Source organism: Mus musculus, chromosome 2 (assembly GCF_000001635.26).
Source record: "Mus musculus strain C57BL/6J chromosome 2, GRCm38.p6 C57BL/6J".
Lineage (NCBI taxonomy): Eukaryota > Metazoa > Chordata > Mammalia > Rodentia > Muridae > Mus > Mus musculus.
The window spans coordinates 89,656,030-89,675,350 of record NC_000068.7 but is presented as its reverse complement, the minus strand read 5'-3'; the positions used below and the strand labels follow the sequence as shown (position 1 = coordinate 89,675,350).

Genomic DNA, 19,321 nt, shown 5'->3' with positions numbered 1-19,321 from the left:
GAATGGGGAGGGGTGGCAATCACAGTTAGCATCACCCTCCGCTCCTTTCATCTTGACTTGAACCAAGAGGAGCTAGCTGGAGCCAGCATATTGTAAGGAGGAGGCAATAACTATTAGGACCAAAAGGATGGAAAAGATTGTGGCCAAGATGGCATTAATAAGCAGTTAAAGGGATGATAGCAATAGTTTTATCTCCAGAGTTCTGGTTATTTTAGCTGCCATTTAAAATAATATTTATTGAGTAATCTGCTCTTCTAGTGAAATAGCTTATTATACGAGACATGCTATTATCTTTTCAAAAAACAAACAAACAAACCTGCTATTCTAATCGAGAAGATGAGACAGGTGGAATGGATGTGGTTATTCTGTGATCCAGGTTTGTTAAATAAGGACTTGTTTCTTTTGAAGAAGGATTAATTCATTAAATGTAAGAGATCAATGGACATGAGCTTATAGAATTATGTGTATGTATGTATATATCTACAAAGATGTTATTTCATAGTCACAATACCAAAAATTTACTAATCCCTAATCATTGAGAAATGTTTTACCAATTGCCTATTATCTACCTGTTTTCCATTTGTAGATATGTGTGTACATGTGAGTGTTTGAATGTATATGTGTGTTTGTGTGTGCATGTGTATATGCATCTATTTGAGTGTATAAATCTGAATAGTATTCAACCTTTGAAAAGAGACTAAATAATTAGTTAAAGAGGACATTAATGACTACTGCACTTTTAATTGACAAAGTATGATATTCAATGTAATATTTTGGCATTTTTGTCAGAACATGGATGATCCTGGAGGACATTATACTAAAATAAATATTTATTAAAGATACTTATTGCAGTAGTTTTTAGAACTTAAATTCTTTGAATTGGTATGCATAAAATACTTGTTCATAGGGCATCATATGATTTCATCATTGCTCAAAATGCTTAAAGGCTTCATGACAATTTGCTTTCTATATGAATTGTTCAGAAATGTATCATTTAATTTTAAAAGACAAAGTACAAATGATGGTAATTTTCTTAGTTATCAATGCTTATTATTTTCTTACATGCAGGGAACAACTTCAATGGTACTGGTATAGCGACAGACAAGTAGACCAATGGAACAGAATTGAAGACCCAGAAATGAACCCACACACCTATGGTCACTTGATCTTTGACAAGGGAGCTAAAACCATCCAGTGGAAAAAAGACAGCATTTTCAACAAATGGTGCTGGCACAACTAGCGGTTATTATGTAGAAGAATGCGACTTGATCCATTCCTATCTCCTTGTACTAAGGTCAAATCAAAGTGGGTCAAGGAATTCCACATAAACCAGAGAGAGTGAGACTTACAGAGGAGAAAGTGGGGAAAAGCCTAGAAGATATGGGCACAGGGAAAAATTCCTGAATAGAACAGCAATGGCATGTGTTATAAGATTAAGAATCGACAAATGGGACCTCATAAAAATGCAAAGCTTCTGTAAGGAAAAAGACACCGTCAATAAGACAAATAGGCCACCAGATTGGAAAAGGATCTTTACCTATCCTAAATCAGATAGCGAACTAATATCCAATATATGTGTATATATATATATATATATATATATATATATATATATATATATACACACACAGACACACACACACACACACACACACACACACACACACACACACACACACACATATATATCTCAAGAAGGTGGACTCCAGAAAATCATATAACCCCATTAAAAATGGGGCTCAGAGCTAAACAAAGAATTCTCACCTGAGGAATACCAAATGGCTGAGAAGCACCTGAAAAAATGTTCAGCATCCTTAATCATCAGGGAAATGCAAATCAAAACAACTCTGAGATTCCACCTCACACTAGTCTGAATGGCTAAGATCAAAAATTTAGGTGACCCCTCAACAGAGGAATGGATACAGAAAATGTGGTACATCTACACAATGGAGTACTACTCAGCTATTAAAAAGAATGAATTTATGAAATTCCTAGCCAAATGGATGGACCTGGAGGGTATCATCCTGAGTGAGGTAACACATTCACAAAGGAACTCACACAATATGTACTCACTGATAAGTGGATATTAGCCTAAAACCTAGGATACCCAAGATATAAGATACAATTTCCTAAACACATGAAACTCAAGAAAAATGAAGACTTAAGTGTGGACACTATGCCCCTCCTTAGAAGTGGGAACAAAACACCCTTGGAAGGAGTTACAGAGACAAAGTTTGGAGCTGAGATGAAAGGATGGACCATGTAGAGACTGCCATATCCAGGGATCCACCCCATAATCAGCATCCAAACGCTGACACCATTGCATACACTAGCAAGATTTTATCGAAAGGACCCAGATGTAGCTGTCTCTTGTGAGACTATGCCGGGGCCTAGCAAACACAGAAGTGGATGCTCACAGTCAGCTAATGGATGGATCACAGGGCTCCCAATGGAGGAGCTAGAGAAAGTAGCCAAGGAGCTAAAGGGATCTGCAACCCTATAGGTGGAACAACATTATGAACTAACCAGTACCCCGGAGCTCTTGACTCTAGCTGCATATGTATCAAAAGATGGCCTAGTCGGCCATCACTGGAAAGAGAGGCCCATTGGACATGCAAACTTTATATGCCCCAGTACAGGGGAACGCCAGGGCCAAAAAGGGGGAGTGGGTGGGTAGGGGAGTGGGGGTGGGTGGGTATGGGGGACTTTTGGTATAGCATTGGAAATGTAAATGAGCTAAATACCTAATAAAAAAATGGAAAAAAAAAAAGAAAACCAAGTAACACACCCAAAATCAGTGGATGTTTTTAATAATTCTTGTTTTTGTTTTAAATAACTATCTTTTGTAGAATTATTCAATTAATATCATGTAGTAATTAAGAACTCAAATGAATACAGTGAAGACCCTCATAGTTGTTTATTACAAAAACTAAGGCCTTCTGTAAAAGCTTCCACGCATACAGAATGGCAGAACCATTGTCTTTCCTACAGTTATATATCACAACATCACAGACTGTAGTTCCATCCAGATCTGCACTCAAAGCAACTGGGCAGATCCTCTCTGACTACCAGTACAGAATTATGCTTTGCTGGGGTGATGCTGGAAACTAGAACTCTAGGTTGCTTTCTTCTCTTGGGTGTTTTAAATATTGTCTGCCTTACTTAAGTATTTTATAGTTTAACATTATCTCATAGTTTCTTGATTAATTTATTTTGTTATATATTTTCAAATCAACTTGGCTGTCAGCTACTCATTCTTGGCAAGACTTAAGATGTTTACCTCTAGGGATTATTGAAAAAAGCTCTGTTCATAAGAGATGATCTCATTTGAATTTGTTCCAAATAGTTTAACAAGTTATCTATTTAAATAGTGATGGTACAAAAAGTTCATAGATAGAATTTTAAATGTAAATGAAAGAAAAAAATTTTTTTCTGATCAAATGGCTGAAGAAGCCTCTGGTATTTAACACTTTATGTATCCAGTCCTTATATGTTAACATTATTTTTGACAGTCTGTGTAAGTTCTCACTTTCTTAGGCTGTTCTATATAGAGAGACATGTTTTTAACAAGAAAGGAAAGGATTTTGTGGAGAGTCTGAGTGGCAGAGTCTTAAGGCTTCTGGATGTAGTCATGAGAAATCTTCACCACTAATGGTTTAGTAATTTAAATGACTGATTTATTAAGTATCTGTCTTATTTGTGAGCCAGATGGATGTTGCTATAATGCATTGAATTCGTGTAATTCATTGATGCCTTTAATACAAGTGTCGCAGAAGTCAAAGTTCATATAATTTATTTTAGTGTTATGAATTTTTATTTAAATATGGCCACATAAAGAGGGTTGACAATTCCTAATAACTAGGTGGATTTGTATTTTTATGAGGGATATTTGTATAAGGTGACAATATTTACCTACATTTACAGTAATTTCTGAAACTAAATTCAAATATTTTGTATTTAAGTTTTAACTTGGATGGTCTTACATCATGGTGAAAAAATGAGGTAATGTAAAATTTTGTGGAAATGTATTTCTGCAATCTCTTGGTGCTATTTCATCAACTACTGTATGATCCTACATTGTCATCTGTGCAATGCAGTCCAATAGATACAGGAAGTAATTTAACGTATACCATCAAAATAACTTTCAGTTTTTCTGAAATTAATGTTGTGAATTCATGGAACTACAAACAACTTTAGGTAAAGATTCCTGTTATAGGCTGGAAAAGAGCTGTTATTTTACTGTCATATACTCTAACAGGAACTATTTGAATTGGGGATGTTAAAATGCTACACAAATGAATTCATCACAAACTACAAACATATTTGATATTAGTATCACATACTTATTCATTTAGGGAAAGTTGTCTTTGTCTACAAAGCAAGTAAAACATTATGTATTATAAATGACAATAACTTAGGATTTTCATCTTATTAGACATTTTGTTTTAGGTGCTTTGTTTATATAGATGCATAATAACTTTAGATACATTAAATTTAAAAAAATAAAAAAATGTATCATCAAATGTTTTTAAATGTACAAGGACAAATGGCTATTATATTCCAGTTGCTTGATGTTTTATTTATGTGTATATCTTGAATTTTCCAAAGACTAGGTTAGTATATCTAAATAGAGAAAACAATACAGGAATACATCACCTGCAACAGAGATTTGCTATCATGTTATCATGTAGTATTGTATAGGGTATTACAAGAATTATACTTTATTGGATTATGTAAGATATTTTGATGAAAGCACATGCAATTGGAGCAAATATCTTCCTCCATGTTCCTCCTCTCCTCTTTGTCACTGCTTTTGTTCCTTGAAGCCCCCTTTGTTTCCCTCAGTAGTTTTCCTCCCACTCTCATGTCTTTTGTGAATTCATGATTTTCTGTATTTGTTGAAAGTTTAAAACTCACCAATGAGAGACAATGTAATTTTTTTCCTTCTTATAGTGAGTTAAATTGACTATCTTATTTTTTCACAGTTGTGTACTGGCAAGTGATATAATGTCACCCCTCTTCATGAATGAAGAAAGTTCATTGCTAAGAAATTTACTTTTTAAAATTATACAAATATATTTCAAAAATGAAATGGTCCAAGTAACTGGATTAAACTGTTATTTTTCTAGAAGTGTGATAACAATATTTTAGAATGAAAGTAGACAAATAATTCTTCTCTATTTGTAGAATCAATTCTTTGATAATTTACATTTTATATATAAGTCTAATATAGTATAGTTTATTACACTATTTTTAATATTATATAAATAATTATGCTAGGCACTACAAGATTTAGTCTGGTTTAAACCAATGCTGTTCAATCTGAGACCACAAAACTGTGTAGAAATAAAATGTTGAAGATAGAATTGGCCATGCTATGTGACTTCTCTTTGTTCTGTAACAGGTATGCTTATGTACTTTTAAAAAATGGCAGTGATGATGTTCTGACTCAAATGGAAGCAGAGATGTGACTGAGAGATTTATAAGATGCATTCCAACTGCTTCTAAAGCAGTTCTGACTCTGCACATATCTTTCTCTGGTACCAAGTCCATAGGATTTTATTGCCTGATGTTGTCTAAATATCTTTCTTCAAAGTGAGTATTGATAGTATTTTATATATAATGCGTAAATTATTACATGTAATAAAACAAATAGTTTACATTTTAATGACTAAGATGTTAAATTCTAAGATTTAATATGATTTTAATTGAAATCCAGGAAGCAGTTCAGGAGGCTCACATTTGCTCTTTTAGAAATCCAGATGACTTCTACATTCCTTTTAAGTGGACACAATTCCTCATAGCTTTTTCTCAGCTGATGCTCACAGTGAAATATCTGACAATACTCATTATAGCCAGCACTGAGATGTGTGAAGTGCTGAGCTATGCTTTAGGCACTCCCTAAAAAAATAAGAACACCCACAGACCACTCTAGGAGAGGGATAACATGGAAGTCACTGTGGTACATATGGTGAATCAGACAAAGAGGTAGAGTCACTAAGATGGTCAAGATCAGGATGATTCTAACTTATTGCACCTTCTGCTATAACCAGGTGTGTGACTTCATGGTCCACAGTTTCTATCATGGCCATTGTTCTGTCCAAGTATTTTTCAGACTCTTTCTTGCTATACTATGTACAATAAAATAAGGGTTGTTATTTGATCACAGTAGTTATTAAAATTATTTTACATTAGTATTATTCATGAAGCAGTTATAAACTTGGAAATATTATTGAAAAATATGGAAAAAAGTATTACATCAGAAAAGAAATGGAACAGATTAGAAGTAACAATGCGATAGATCTGCTATAACCATCAGAGATTGTGAGATTAGGAAAAATTCTGAAATGTGGTCTAATCCCCTAGTGATTCAGGATGCAAAGAGAGATATATTTCTAATTATGTTTAGAAAATGAACCTAACCCAAATCTTTATGTACTGGTCTTGCATTTTCTTTGAATGTCCTGCTTTTGTTTTTCTGGATAATGAATTCTTAAGAGGTCTCTCCATATTCTTATCATAAATGCTTAAATTAATTAAGACTAAATTAAATCTTATTTTAATCTTAAGATTAAAAAAGCATGTAGTCTCACCATTAATTCTCTCCTTTCTGTTTATTTTTTCCTCTGTCTCTATGCCTAGCTATTTCCAGAGTTCTGGAAAAAATATTCTGTCTGATGATGCAGTGCTTGTTAAGAACCATGGGTTAGTTCAGGTATAGTAAATATACTTTTGAAAATCCTGCTGGTGAATATAATTATGATAATAATCAGTATAATCAAGTAAGAAATGAAACTGTAAGTACTAAATATGAAGTCATTGCTATAAGCAATGATGTCTGAATAACATTGGAGTTACTTGATGCAATTCAAAATCTCCTTAATTTTTTTAGATAAAGTGAGATATATAAGATGACTAAAATTATCTTGTGAGGAAAAGTATCTATGTCAAATAGTCTAATATAATAGCACTGTGTATACTCAAATACCAGTGTTATTGTGGACACCACCCAAACTTAAATTTTAGAATAATTTTCACTGATATATTACCAGCTAGAAAGGTTGCTCTTTCTCATTGATAAACTCAGGGTTTAATGCCACAACCATTTTTTTCAAGTCTCTTTAGGATAAACATTTTTATGTTCATTGGGTGTATGTATCAAGGATAAAGAGTAATAAGTCTTAAATAACTGATTATGTGTGACAGAGATATTTCTACATGCATTTCTCTCTAGAGATGCTCTGTTTATTTGATAACCTTAGCACTCAGAGATTTATTAACAAAAACAAGTGAAGCTTGTTACAAGATGAAGCTCAATATATATTTATTAAATGCCTACTATTTGTTAACTATTGTAAACACACTATATGCTCAATGACAGAATGGACTCATGATCCTGTTAACAGGTCATGGGAGGTCTTATTCTCCTGAGCTCTTTGTCTGAAAGAAGCCTGATAGATGAATAAATGGGCCAGAGCAACAATGTCACAGAATTTGTCCTGCTGGGCTTCACTCAGGATCCTGCTGGGCAAAAAGCTTTATTTGTTATGTTTTCACTGATGTACATTGCAACAATGGTGGGCAACCTGCTCATCGTAGGAACAGTGATTGCCAGCCCCTCCTTGGGCTCCCCAATGTACTTCTTCCTTGCCTCTCTGTCACTCATGGATGCTGTTTATTCCACTGCCATCTCACCCAAGTTGATTGTAGACTTGCTCCGTGAGAAAAAGACCATCTCCTTCAGAGCTTGTATAAGCCAGCTCTTTATAGAGCATTTGTTTGGTGGGGTTGACATTGTCATTCTAGTTGCAATGGCCTATGATCGCTATGTGGCCATCTGTAAGCCACTGCATTATTTGATCATCATGAATCGAAGGGTATGTATCCTCTTCTTGGTGATGGCCTGGGCGGGAGGTTTTGCACATGCTTTGTTTCAAGTTCTCGCTGTATATAATCTTCCATTCTGTGGTCCCAATATCATTGACCACTTTGGCTGTGACATATACCCACTATTGCTACTTGCATGTACTGATACCTATTTCATTGGTCTTTCTGTCATTGGCAATAATGGAGCAATGTGTATAGTCATCTTCATTCTCCTCCTACTCTCCTATGGAATAATCCTTAGATCTCTCAAGAATCACAGTCAGGAAGGGAGGCGCAAAGCTCTGTCCACCTGTGGTTCCCATATCACTGTGGTTTTTCTCTTTTTTGTTCCATGTATTTTCATGTATGTTAGACCTGTTTCTAGTTTTCCTATTGATAAATCCATCACTGTAATTTATACCATTGTCACTCCCATGTTGAATCCTTTAATATATACCTTGAGAAATTCAGAAATGAAAATTTCCATGGAAAAGCTCCTGCAGAAAACATTAAGTCCATGTAGAATACGTCTTTCTTCTTGCTGCTTATGTTACTAAGTGCTAGGCAACAATCCCAAACAGACCCTTGTGTTGTGAGTTCCAGCTTGAACATTCACACTACCACTTGATACTGTGAAACTACTGGTATTTGAATGCAATTGGTAGATATTGTTATTTGTTATGAAATTTATAATAATTAGTGTAGCTGTGTACAATATTATTCATTCATTAACTACATGTTTTAACCATTTTTGATGAATTTCATATCATAGTTTTCACTTTCAACAAATAATGTCTTTAAGTTTTTAATATGTATTATTCAATAACTAGTCTTATTTAATTAAACTTTAGCTTAAATAATTCTCTTGAAATGTTTTTTATGGTTTTAATCAGATACTCATAGTATGTGTTATGCTTAACATTGTTTTGAAATCTGAAAACATTATAGAGTGATAATGACATAATTTTCATTTTGTTATCTCTCACATATTTTTATTTCTCTGTGTTGAGAAACTCATAACCTACTTATCTTGTAAACTGAAATATATTTTTTCTCATTATTTTAATAACTGTCCTTTTTGGTTGTCCTAAAAATATTCCTTGTTTGATGACATAGCATGTTCTTTATATTTTATTTCATGTTATGTATCTCTTTCTAAGACATTGGTGAATTAACATTTTTCCTACTTAATACTTTATTATTAGAAACCAATGATGCAGGCTTTGAAAAGAAACAAATATTAAACTATTTTACTTAACCAGTATTTCCAAAATAGTAGTAGTTTTGATTGATAGATTGTTGAGTATATAGGCAGTTTTGGTCTCATTAAATCATTCATTTGGAAAGAGTAAAATTATCTTTCTGCAGTGATAGAGTCCTTCATTATCTTTGGTCTCAGTTTGTTTTCATCATTTAAAAATTTCACATTTTTCCTTTGAGTTTTTTTTTTTTGAATTTGTGTCATTTTATTAAATGTGTGCTTTCTATCTTTCATTTTGTAATGTTTGTGACAAATAATAATGAAGTTAAACCAAGAATTCTGATACTTTATCAATAATCTTTAGGTAATATGATGGAATTTTGGTTAATTTCTTGGATTCCTAAATAAAAATTGATACCATCTGAATTAATTATTTTATTTTAATGAATATTTATCTTATAATGTTTCTACCTATTTTGCTGATGTATTACTTAAAATTGAAAAGTAAGTATTACCATTTGGAAGATACTAGGTGTCTTCATAAAGAAATTAGAGAGATCATATACTAGAAACTTAAGAGTATACCTGAAAGCTCTAGAACAAAGAGATGCATACACATCCAAGAGGGGGAGACTGCAGAAAATATTCAAACTCAGGGGTGAAATCAACCAATTAGGAACAAATAGAACAATACAAAGAATAAACAAAACCAAGAGATGGTTCTTTGAGAAAAATCAACAAGACCAATAAACCCTTAGCCAAACTAAAACTAACTAAAGGGCAAGAGATAACAGTCAAATTAACAAACTCAGAAATGAAAAGGGAGACATACCAACATAAACTGAGGATATTAAAAATATCATCAGATCATACTACAAAAGCTTATACTCAACAAAACAAGAAAATCTAAATGAAATGGGTGAATTTCCATATAGATGCAAAGTATAAAAGTTAAATCAGGACCTCATAAATTATCTAAACTGTCCCATAATCATTGAGGAAATAGAAGTTGTCATTAAACATCTCCGAAACAAACAAAAAAGCCCTGAGCCAGATGGTTTTAGTGCAGAATTCAATCAGACCTTCAAAGAAGACCTATTACTAATACTTTTCAAAGTATTCCACAAAATAGAAGCAGAAGTAATATTACCTAATTAGTTCTATGAAACAATAGTACACTGATACCTAAACCATACAAATTCCCAACAAAAACAGAACTTCAGACCAAATTGGCTTATGAATATTTATACAAAAATACTCAATAAAATTCTCACAAACTGAATTCAAGAACACATCAAAATGAACACATCACCATGATCAACAAGTCTTCATCTCAGGGATGTATACTTGGTTTAATATATGGAAATTCTTCAATGTAATCTACTAGGTAAACAAACTCAAAGAAAAAAAAATCACATGATCATTTCATTAGAGGCCTTAAAAAAACCACAACACCCCATCATGTTAAAAGTCTTGGAAATATAAGGAATTCAAGACCATACCTAAACATAATAAAAGCATTATACAACAAAGCAATAGCCCACATCACATTAAATGGAGAGAAACTTGAAGCAATCTCACTAACATCAGGGACAAGAAAAGACTGCCCACTTTTTCCCTATCTATTCAATATAGTTCTCCAAGTTCTACTTATAGCAAAAAGAAACAAAAGGAGGTCAAGGTGATATAAATTGGAAAGAAAGAAGTCAAGGTGTCACTATTGTGGATGATATGATAGCATATATAAGTGACCTCAAAAATTCTACCAGAAAACTCCTACACCTAAAAAAAAAAAAACACTTCAGCAAAGTGACTGAATATAAACTTAACTCAAACAGATCAGTAGCCTTCCTCTACTCAAATGATAAACTGGATGAGAAAGAAATTAGTGAAATCACACCCTTCACAATAGTCACAAATCATATAAAATATCTTGGTGTAACTCTAAACTAGCAAGTGAAATATGTGTATGACAATAACTTTAAGTCTCTGAAGAAAGAAATTGAAGAAGACCTCAGAAAATGGAGAGATTTCTCATAGAGATATTTACCAATTCTATATCTAATAGAGGCTAATAGCCAAAATATATAAAGAACTCAAGGAGGTTGACTCTAGAAAACCAAATAATCAAATTAAAAGATGGAGTATAGAGCTAAACAAAAAAGTTCTCAACTGAGGAATCTCGAATGGCCAAAACACACTCAAAGAAATGTTCAACATCCTTAGTCATCAGGGAAATGCAAATCAAAGTGACCTTGTGATTCTACCTTACACAAATCAGAATTGCTAAGACCAAAACTCATGTGACAACAGATGCTGGCCAAAATGTGGGGAGAGAGGAATACTCATCTATTTCTGGTGTGATTACAACCTGGTACAACCACTTTGGAAATCAGTCTGGTGGTTCCTTTGGAAATTGGAAATAGTTCTACCTAAATACTCAGCTATAACCACTACTGGACATATACCCATAAGATGTTCCAACATATAACAAGGACACATGCCCCACTATGTTCATAGCAACCCTATTTACAATAGTCATAATCTGGCAACAACCCAGATGCCCCTCAACAGAAGAAAAGACTCAGAAAATGTCATACAATTACAGAATGGAATACTACTCATCTATTAAAAACTACAACTTCACGAATTTTGTAGGCAAATGAATGAAAGTAGAAAACATCATCCTGAGAGGGGTAACCCAGACCCCCAAAGTACACATGGTATGTACTCAATGATAAGTGGATATTAGCCCAAAACCTCAGAATGCCCAAGCTACAACTCAGAGACCATATGAAACTTAACAAGAAGGAAGGCCAATGCGTTGATGCTACAATCTCATTTATAAGAGGGAACAATTTAATCACTGGAGGAAGAGGGAAAAAGGCTCCTGGTTGGGAGAGGAGAGGTGGAGGGAAAAAGAGGAGGCAGGATCATAGAGACAGCATTTGAAATATACAGATATAAAGTAATCAATAAAAAAGACATCTATGAAAGCATTATTCAAAGCAAATGGAACAGGGAATGGAAGACAGAGGAGGGGATGGAGCATGGAGATGGATAACATCTTCCACACATATTTAGTTGACTAATAAATTGCAAGGAGATGAGTTAAGAAATCTATGTCATTACTTTCAAGACCCAGGGGCCATCATTGAAGGCATGAGGGAGCTGGAGAGATTACAAAAAACAGAGGCAACACAAGACTGAAAGGAAACAGTGTTTTCTGTCATACAGGTAAGCAAGCCTTGGAACTGCAATGTGCCTGTGATTTAGAACTAATAGCTACCACATATGGAGAAGAACTACTAAATAGGATGCTTCAAAACTCTCTAATTCAAATATTCTTTTCATACCTTCCATCTACAATTTTGCTATTTTAATTATTTTATTTGCTATTTTACTCATGTTACATCATACATTTTTAGAAATCAGGTAACTATCAGAACAAGTAGCAAATATACTCTTTTGAAGTTCTCTCAAATAGGTTAGAAAGTGCTAGTGACTTTTTCTTGATTCCACAGACTCCTGCCACACATAAGAGAAAAGAAAATTAGGATTTTGATACTTTAGAGGCAGAAAGAGTATAAAACTCGGAGAATTGAGAAGATGGTTGTAAGACACTATCTTCTCAACAGGACAAGGTCACTGCATTCATGGATGCATAGCAACTGGGTTTGTCTGCACAAGATGAAGTCAGGTAGCACTCCACCATGTGTGGGGAAGTCCTCACTGGGTGCTATCCCCAGCTGTAGCTCTAATGACAGTTGATAGTTTCTGGGTGAGAGAAATTTTTTTCTGTGCTTGGCCTCTGGTAGGCTAGTAGTGCTTGTGAATGGCCCTACATGAATGCTTATGTAGATTATGTAGTTGAACTCAGTAGATTGTAAAAATGAATGAATGAGTGAATGAGTAAAAAATTAAATGAAACATTAACATCAGAAGGACGTGGTAGGGTCGTAAGACTAGTTAGAGCTATGGAATAGTGTGACCACGATGAAAATATATTTTGTACATGTATAAATTTGTAAAGAAAATACTAACATTATTTTTTAAAAGTTCAAAGACTAGACATCCTCTTTATCCTGTAAATAACATATCTGATATCACAAGATTTATCAATTAGTTCCATAAAATTTAAATGCCAATGTTTAATAAGTCTCTCAACTAACAGTTGTGGCCCATATTTAGGCCTTTGTGATACAGAAGAAACAAAATGTAGCTAAATGTCTGGAGGATATGTGGTTATTGGATTGATGTCAAGCTTGAAAAAGAGAATAGTGGAAGAAGCCCATTAGCACAGTGAATTTTATGACAATGGCAGTTTCTTTGTAATAGAAATCAACATTTTATATTGGACAGAAATTAGATTAGATGTAGAGAACGAATATCAGTTGGCTTCATGTCAAAGAGATGAGTCTAAATCAAAACCTTTGTTTCTCAAAAAATTATAACACCCATTATCAGTGGCATCAGATCATGATGCCCCAGTTCTCAGCCAATGGAACTCATGGCTTTTTGGAGTGATTGACACTGCACTTTGTTGTGGTGTTCTTAGCTGCAGGGACTGAAGCTGCTGCCTGCTTCAGGATGGTTCAAATCTCAGGTGCCTATGTAAATGCATCAGGATGTGCCACTCCCAGTTCCTACACATTACACTTTGCAAATGTTCTTTTCCCAATATAGGTTTCCAAATCATCTTGGGAATCAGCTACTCATTGTTGGCAAGGTTCTTTGCTCTTACCTCTAGGGACTACAGACATAAAAAAATGCCTGTTCTAGAGACATTGCTTCATTTGAAATTGTTCCAAGCATTCTAACTAGTTTATCTACTAAAATAGATGTGCCCACCCAGCTAATATAAATGAAAGAAGTGTTTTCTTAATTAAATGACCTAGGGGGCCTTTGAAAACTCTAACAACTGGAGTAATTTTCCCTTTGATAATTTGTCCTTGATGTATTTTTTTCTTACAGACTTTATCATTGATTTTGAAAGTTTGCAGAAAGATAAATTTTCCTAGACTTCTATATACAGGGAGATGTTTCTATATAGGAAGGAGGCCTTGCTGAGACTGTACCTCAATATCTTTAAAGACAGAAACTTCTTTTACTCATGAAAATTCTTCATTCTTAGCATTTCAGGATTGTATTTTTATGTACTATTATATTTGTTGTGATGTATGACAAGGCTATCATATCACTTTTGAAACAAGGCCTCATTTGAGTGCTTCACTTCAATTTATTTTTTAAAAAATCCATAATTATTTACATGTCAAAGTTTTGTGTAAGCAAATAATGTATTTGAACAAATTAAAATTTATTTATTCTATTAACTTGTTAAATACTTATATAAAAAAAGATGCTTTGTTTTGGCCTGAAGACATTTTCCCAGATGAGACTACCCAAATGTTTTTTACAGTAAGTATGGATGGAATATTTAAATATTTCTTGATTTTTGAATATCACTTGAGTACAGTTATACCTCTCAAAAGAGTATCATAAAATTGTTTTATGGAAATATACTGGGTTCAGTCATTTGATAATTTTTCTGGGCTTATTGAAGAACTGTAGGTAATCAAGTGTTCTCAAAGGTATACAAGTAAATGGATAATTTGCATCCAATACAGTAAAAGACCACTCATTTTCCAGAATAAAAGTTAGAATATATATGTATATATATTCTATTCACATATCTATTCTATTCATACTTATGAAATTGTCCATATAAGTGATGCAGGCAATAAAGCTCATTACTTAAAAAAATCTTTGCTAATGTTTTAGAGATCTTGCATTCCCATAGAAAACATTTAAATTAGGGATATTAAAAAACACACAGAACAACACAAAAAATCAGGATATACATGTTTTTTTTAATTATAGATTGATTTGGTTTATTTTATATTTTGACTAGTAAAAAGTGAAATGCATTTTGTTTATTAAAAACAAATTGTTTTATTATATTATTTTGTTGGGCATTTTATAAAGGATGTGTTATAAAAATATATAAGTTTAGATACATTTAAATTAGGTAATCTAGAATTTCATGTCATATAAGTGGTTAGTAAATAGGAGAACAAATATCCATCAAGTTCTATCAATTGTATGTGATCTTTTAGGTGTAATTCAAAACCATTCAATGTGATGGTAAGTCTACAAGGAGAAGTCCATGGGGAAGTACCTCATCTGTAGCCAGTCACTTGGCATTGTTACTTTGTAACATTAATATTTTTTATTACTGGCTTTCCTAAGATAATTTTAATAATTTATAATGCTGCTTTAGCCTACTTTCTCCATAACCATTTACTTGCATTTCTTTCACCCTTCCTTCTCTCTTGCCTCTTGTATTCATAGAGTTTCAATTTTTCATTCATAGCTTCTATACACATATGATTTGGGATTTCTATGAAAATTCTGGATTAACAAGTTGAAAAAAACATGCAACATTAGTGTTTCAGATATGAACTTAATTTACCTAGTGTAATAATTTCCAGTTGCTTATATTCCTGTATGTAAAACAGCTTCATTCATCTTTATGGTTGAAAAATATTCCAGATTTATAACACTACCTTATGAAAAAGACAGTCTTATAATGTCACTAATAATAATTTAACAATGGTTTAATTATTACGTTTCTGAACATAATTAACAATTTAAATTTATGGCATTCATAGTCTTCAATTTTTATGAAATCTGATTTTTAATCATGTATAGTATACTTGAGATGGATTTAAATATGACACAACTGAAGAAGTCTGTTCTCACTTTGCTGTGTTTTGATTATATTGGCTTATAGAAAACTTGTTCTGGTGCAACCCAATGCTGACCAAAGAATGAAAGGTGATAAAGGATATAGAAAATAAGGTGTGAAAGTGACAGCAATGGATGTTCCTCTAGGCTTTTGCTCTCCAGCATGGGTGGTTTCTTCAGTCTGAAGATTCAAGATCAGCAAGATCTTCTGCATCAGGTAAAGCAGAAATATGCTTGCATCATGCCAAAGGTCCATCACAGCTGCAGTCTGAAGGAAAGACAGCCTGCTTGTGCCTTTAGGCACTATTAAGTCCCTGTGACTTCAAGGTGAAATGTATGACCTCACAGGTAGCTTTGTGGGCACTCAAACGTAATGAGATAAAAAAATTCCTAATATATGTTTCACCTGTGCCTTAATGTGTATTACAAAACACTTAGAAAGTATTCTTTCTTTCTAGGCACATGTTTCTAATTCTTGTTAACAGATTCTCATGATTTCTTGTATTTTTGTAACTGAAAGTACAGTACTACTAAGAGCTAATGTTCATTTAGATGTTACAAATATGGAGCAGAGCGTAAAAACCAAACCAAACCAAACCAAACTAAACTAAACCAAACCAAACCAAACCAAACCAAACCAAACCAAACCAAACAAACAAACAAACAAAAAAAAAACTTCAACAAACTAAATCTACTATCCCAGTAAAAAACATTGTAGAACTCTGTACTATTATCTCTGTAGTACATGAATGACCCTGACAATTAACACAGAATTATTCTCTCTCTCTCTCTCTCTCTCTCTCTCTCTCTCTCTCTCTCTCTCTCTCTCTCTCTCTCTCCCCCTCTTTCTCAAGTTTCTCTAAGGTTATTAGAGCAGTAGTATCACATTTATTCCTGATTAAAGTTGTGACTATAATCTTAGAGATTGGTTATTTAAATGTGAATAAGAAAACTATGACAACTTCATCAAAAATTGTAGTTTTGAACTAAAAGTTTTGAAGACTACAAGGCTGAAAAACTCTTAAATCATGGCGTCTAATTTCTTTAACTTACAGTGTGCTAGCTGAATCATGTTCATAGCATGTTTACTAAGTGATCCATACCATGCCTTCCCATACTAGTTGTGAAGTTTTCTTTGAGTTTCTGTGTTTGGAGATCTGGAATCTGAATTTCTATTTGAACCCCTCAGGACCTAGGAAGCATCACTATTATTCTCTCAGTTTCTATTTCTCCTGCCCCATCACTAGTTTATCATAGGAGTTCTGGAAAACACATCACCAGCAGAGGTCGAGGATAGCAGGGGGTTATTTTAGTCCAGGTAAAGGACTTGGGTGATTATGGTTCATTTGCACGTGTTTAATAAACGTGGAAGCCAGTGATAAAATGGACAGAATTGCAGTTTCTGAGAACCCTGACAATCAGATTCAGATAAAATAATTGCTACAGGCAGCACTGTGCTAAATACTGCTATAGCTAGCTATGTGATACAGTTCAGAACCAGCTTTTTGTGACCAAATTACAAATATTTAAAGACCTGAACTATTTTTAAATGTACACCGTCTATATAAAGAATTACAATATAATAACATTAAGGATGCTCCAGGACTGGTGTTGTTTTGAGCACTACACAGATCATATTGTGATATTTTGTCTTAAGATATTAACACTGAACACTGTGTGTGTATACTAGCTTATGGACTTATGGTTCACTGACATCAATAAATTGCAGGATTACTAAATGAGTAATACTTCTCCATTTTGTTGACATGTGTTCCAAGATGAAATTTGTTTTAAATAAGTGGTTTAAAATGTATAAACAAGAGAATATTTTTGTCTGATTTTTTGTATATAAAATAATTTGAGGTTTTGAAAAAAATCCTAACACATACAAAATTATTAGAGCAGAAAAACTGTGGAAATTCTTCAAGAGGAACTAAATAGATGGTTACTAAACAATCTCTGAGTGTCACCAGTGTAGAAGATGCTGATGAAGTTGTACTTTTTGGAAGAATGGAAGTCTAGGATTTGTTCAGAACTCATGTCAAGTACTGATCTCCTGAACTCTTAATCACTGAAACAAACATTATTGAAGAGTAAATGGGACAGAATAACAATGTTACAGAGTTTATCCTCCTGGGTCTCACTCAGGATCCTGCTGGGCAAAAAGTATTGTTCATCATGTTTTTACTCATCTACATTGTGACAATAGTGGGCAACCTGCTCATTGTGGGGACAGTGATTGCCAGCCCCTCCTTGGGCTCCCCAATGTACTTTTTCCTTGCCTTTCTTTCACTCATGGATGCTGTTTATTCTACTGCCATCTTGCCCAAGTTGCTTACAGATTTACTTTGTGATAAGAAGACCATCTCCTTCACAGCTTGTCTGGTTCAGCTTTTTGTGGAGCACTTATTCGGTGGTTCTGAGGTCTTCATTTTGGTGGTGATGGCCTATGATCGCTATGTGGCCATCTGTAAGCCTCTGCACTATTTGACCATAATGAATCGGCAGGTTTGCATTCTCTTGTTGGTGGTGTCCTGGGCTGGAGGATTTGCACATGCTCTGCTTCAAGTTATCTCTGTGTATTTACTTCCTTTTTGTGGACCCAATGTCATTGATCATTTTGCTTGTGACATGTACCCATTGCTAGGACTTGCATGTACTGACACCTATTTCCTTGGACTCACTGTAGTTGGCAATAATGGAGCAATGTCTATAGTGGTCTTTATCCTCCTCCTTGTCTCCTATGGAATCATTCTAAACTCTCTTAAGACTCACAGTCAGGAAGGGAGGCGCAAAGCCCTGTCCACCTGCAGCTCCCACATCATGGTGGTTGTTCTCTTTTTTGTTCCCTGTATTTTCATGTATGTTAGACCTGTCTCCAACTTTCCAATTGATAAATATATTACTGTATTTTATACAGTTTTTACTCCCATGTTGAACCCTTTAATATATACCTTGAGAAACATGGAGATTAAAAATTGTATGGCAAAGCTGTGGTGTAAAATGTTCACTAAAGACATAAAAAGAGATTCTCATCACTGAATGTGTTATTATTGTTAACATGGCATCCAATATTAAATTTCGTCTATTTGACCACAGTGTTTTACATGTGTACTATCACTTGACTTTGAAAGAGGTTTGCTATTTTGTGAGTGCAGTGGATATAAGCCTGGTACTCACTACACTTCTGGTTTTGTCTCTTGCTACAAAAGTTGATCATATCTTCATCGTTTTTGCTCATGCCACTTCTTTTATTCTATATGATATGTTTGCTTTTTGTCCACTTTCCAATATATTGTCCTTCTAATATATTTTAATTGATGGGTTATTTTTATAGTTCTGTGAACTAATTATTTTTATATATCACAAGATATATAAAATGAGTTTTATTTCACTCATTTTGCCATAAATTTTAATGAACACAAACCTATAATTTTTTACAAATATCATTTAAAAAAGTTCAAATAATGTTTAATGTTTTTCAAGAGAATCAGTGATATTTACAAT

At 33.7% G+C, this 19,321-nt stretch overlaps 2 protein-coding genes across 2 annotated transcripts; both read left to right on the top strand.

Moving 5' to 3' along the window:
- The first annotated feature begins 7,466 nt into the window (after positions 1-7,466).
- On the top strand, positions 7,467-8,423 carry Olfr1251 (olfactory receptor 1251). Its single transcript, NM_001011529.1, has one exon. The coding sequence runs from the start codon at positions 7,467-7,469 to the stop codon at positions 8,421-8,423; it is 957 nt and encodes a 318-aa protein (NP_001011529.1).
- Positions 8,424-17,911: 9,488 nt separating this feature from the next.
- On the top strand, positions 17,912-18,856 carry Olfr1250 (olfactory receptor 1250). The gene has a single exon (NM_146965.1). It carries the CDS (start codon positions 17,912-17,914, stop codon positions 18,854-18,856), a length of 945 nt encoding a protein of 314 aa, NP_667176.1.
- Positions 18,857-19,321: the final 465 nt, after the last annotated feature.

Coding starts and splice junctions, on each gene's coding strand:
- Olfr1251 (NM_001011529.1), top strand. CDS start 7,467: ATGGGCCAGAGCAACAATGTCACAGAATTTGTCCTGCTGGGCTTCACT.
- Olfr1250 (NM_146965.1), top strand. CDS start 17,912: ATGGGACAGAATAACAATGTTACAGAGTTTATCCTCCTGGGTCTCACT.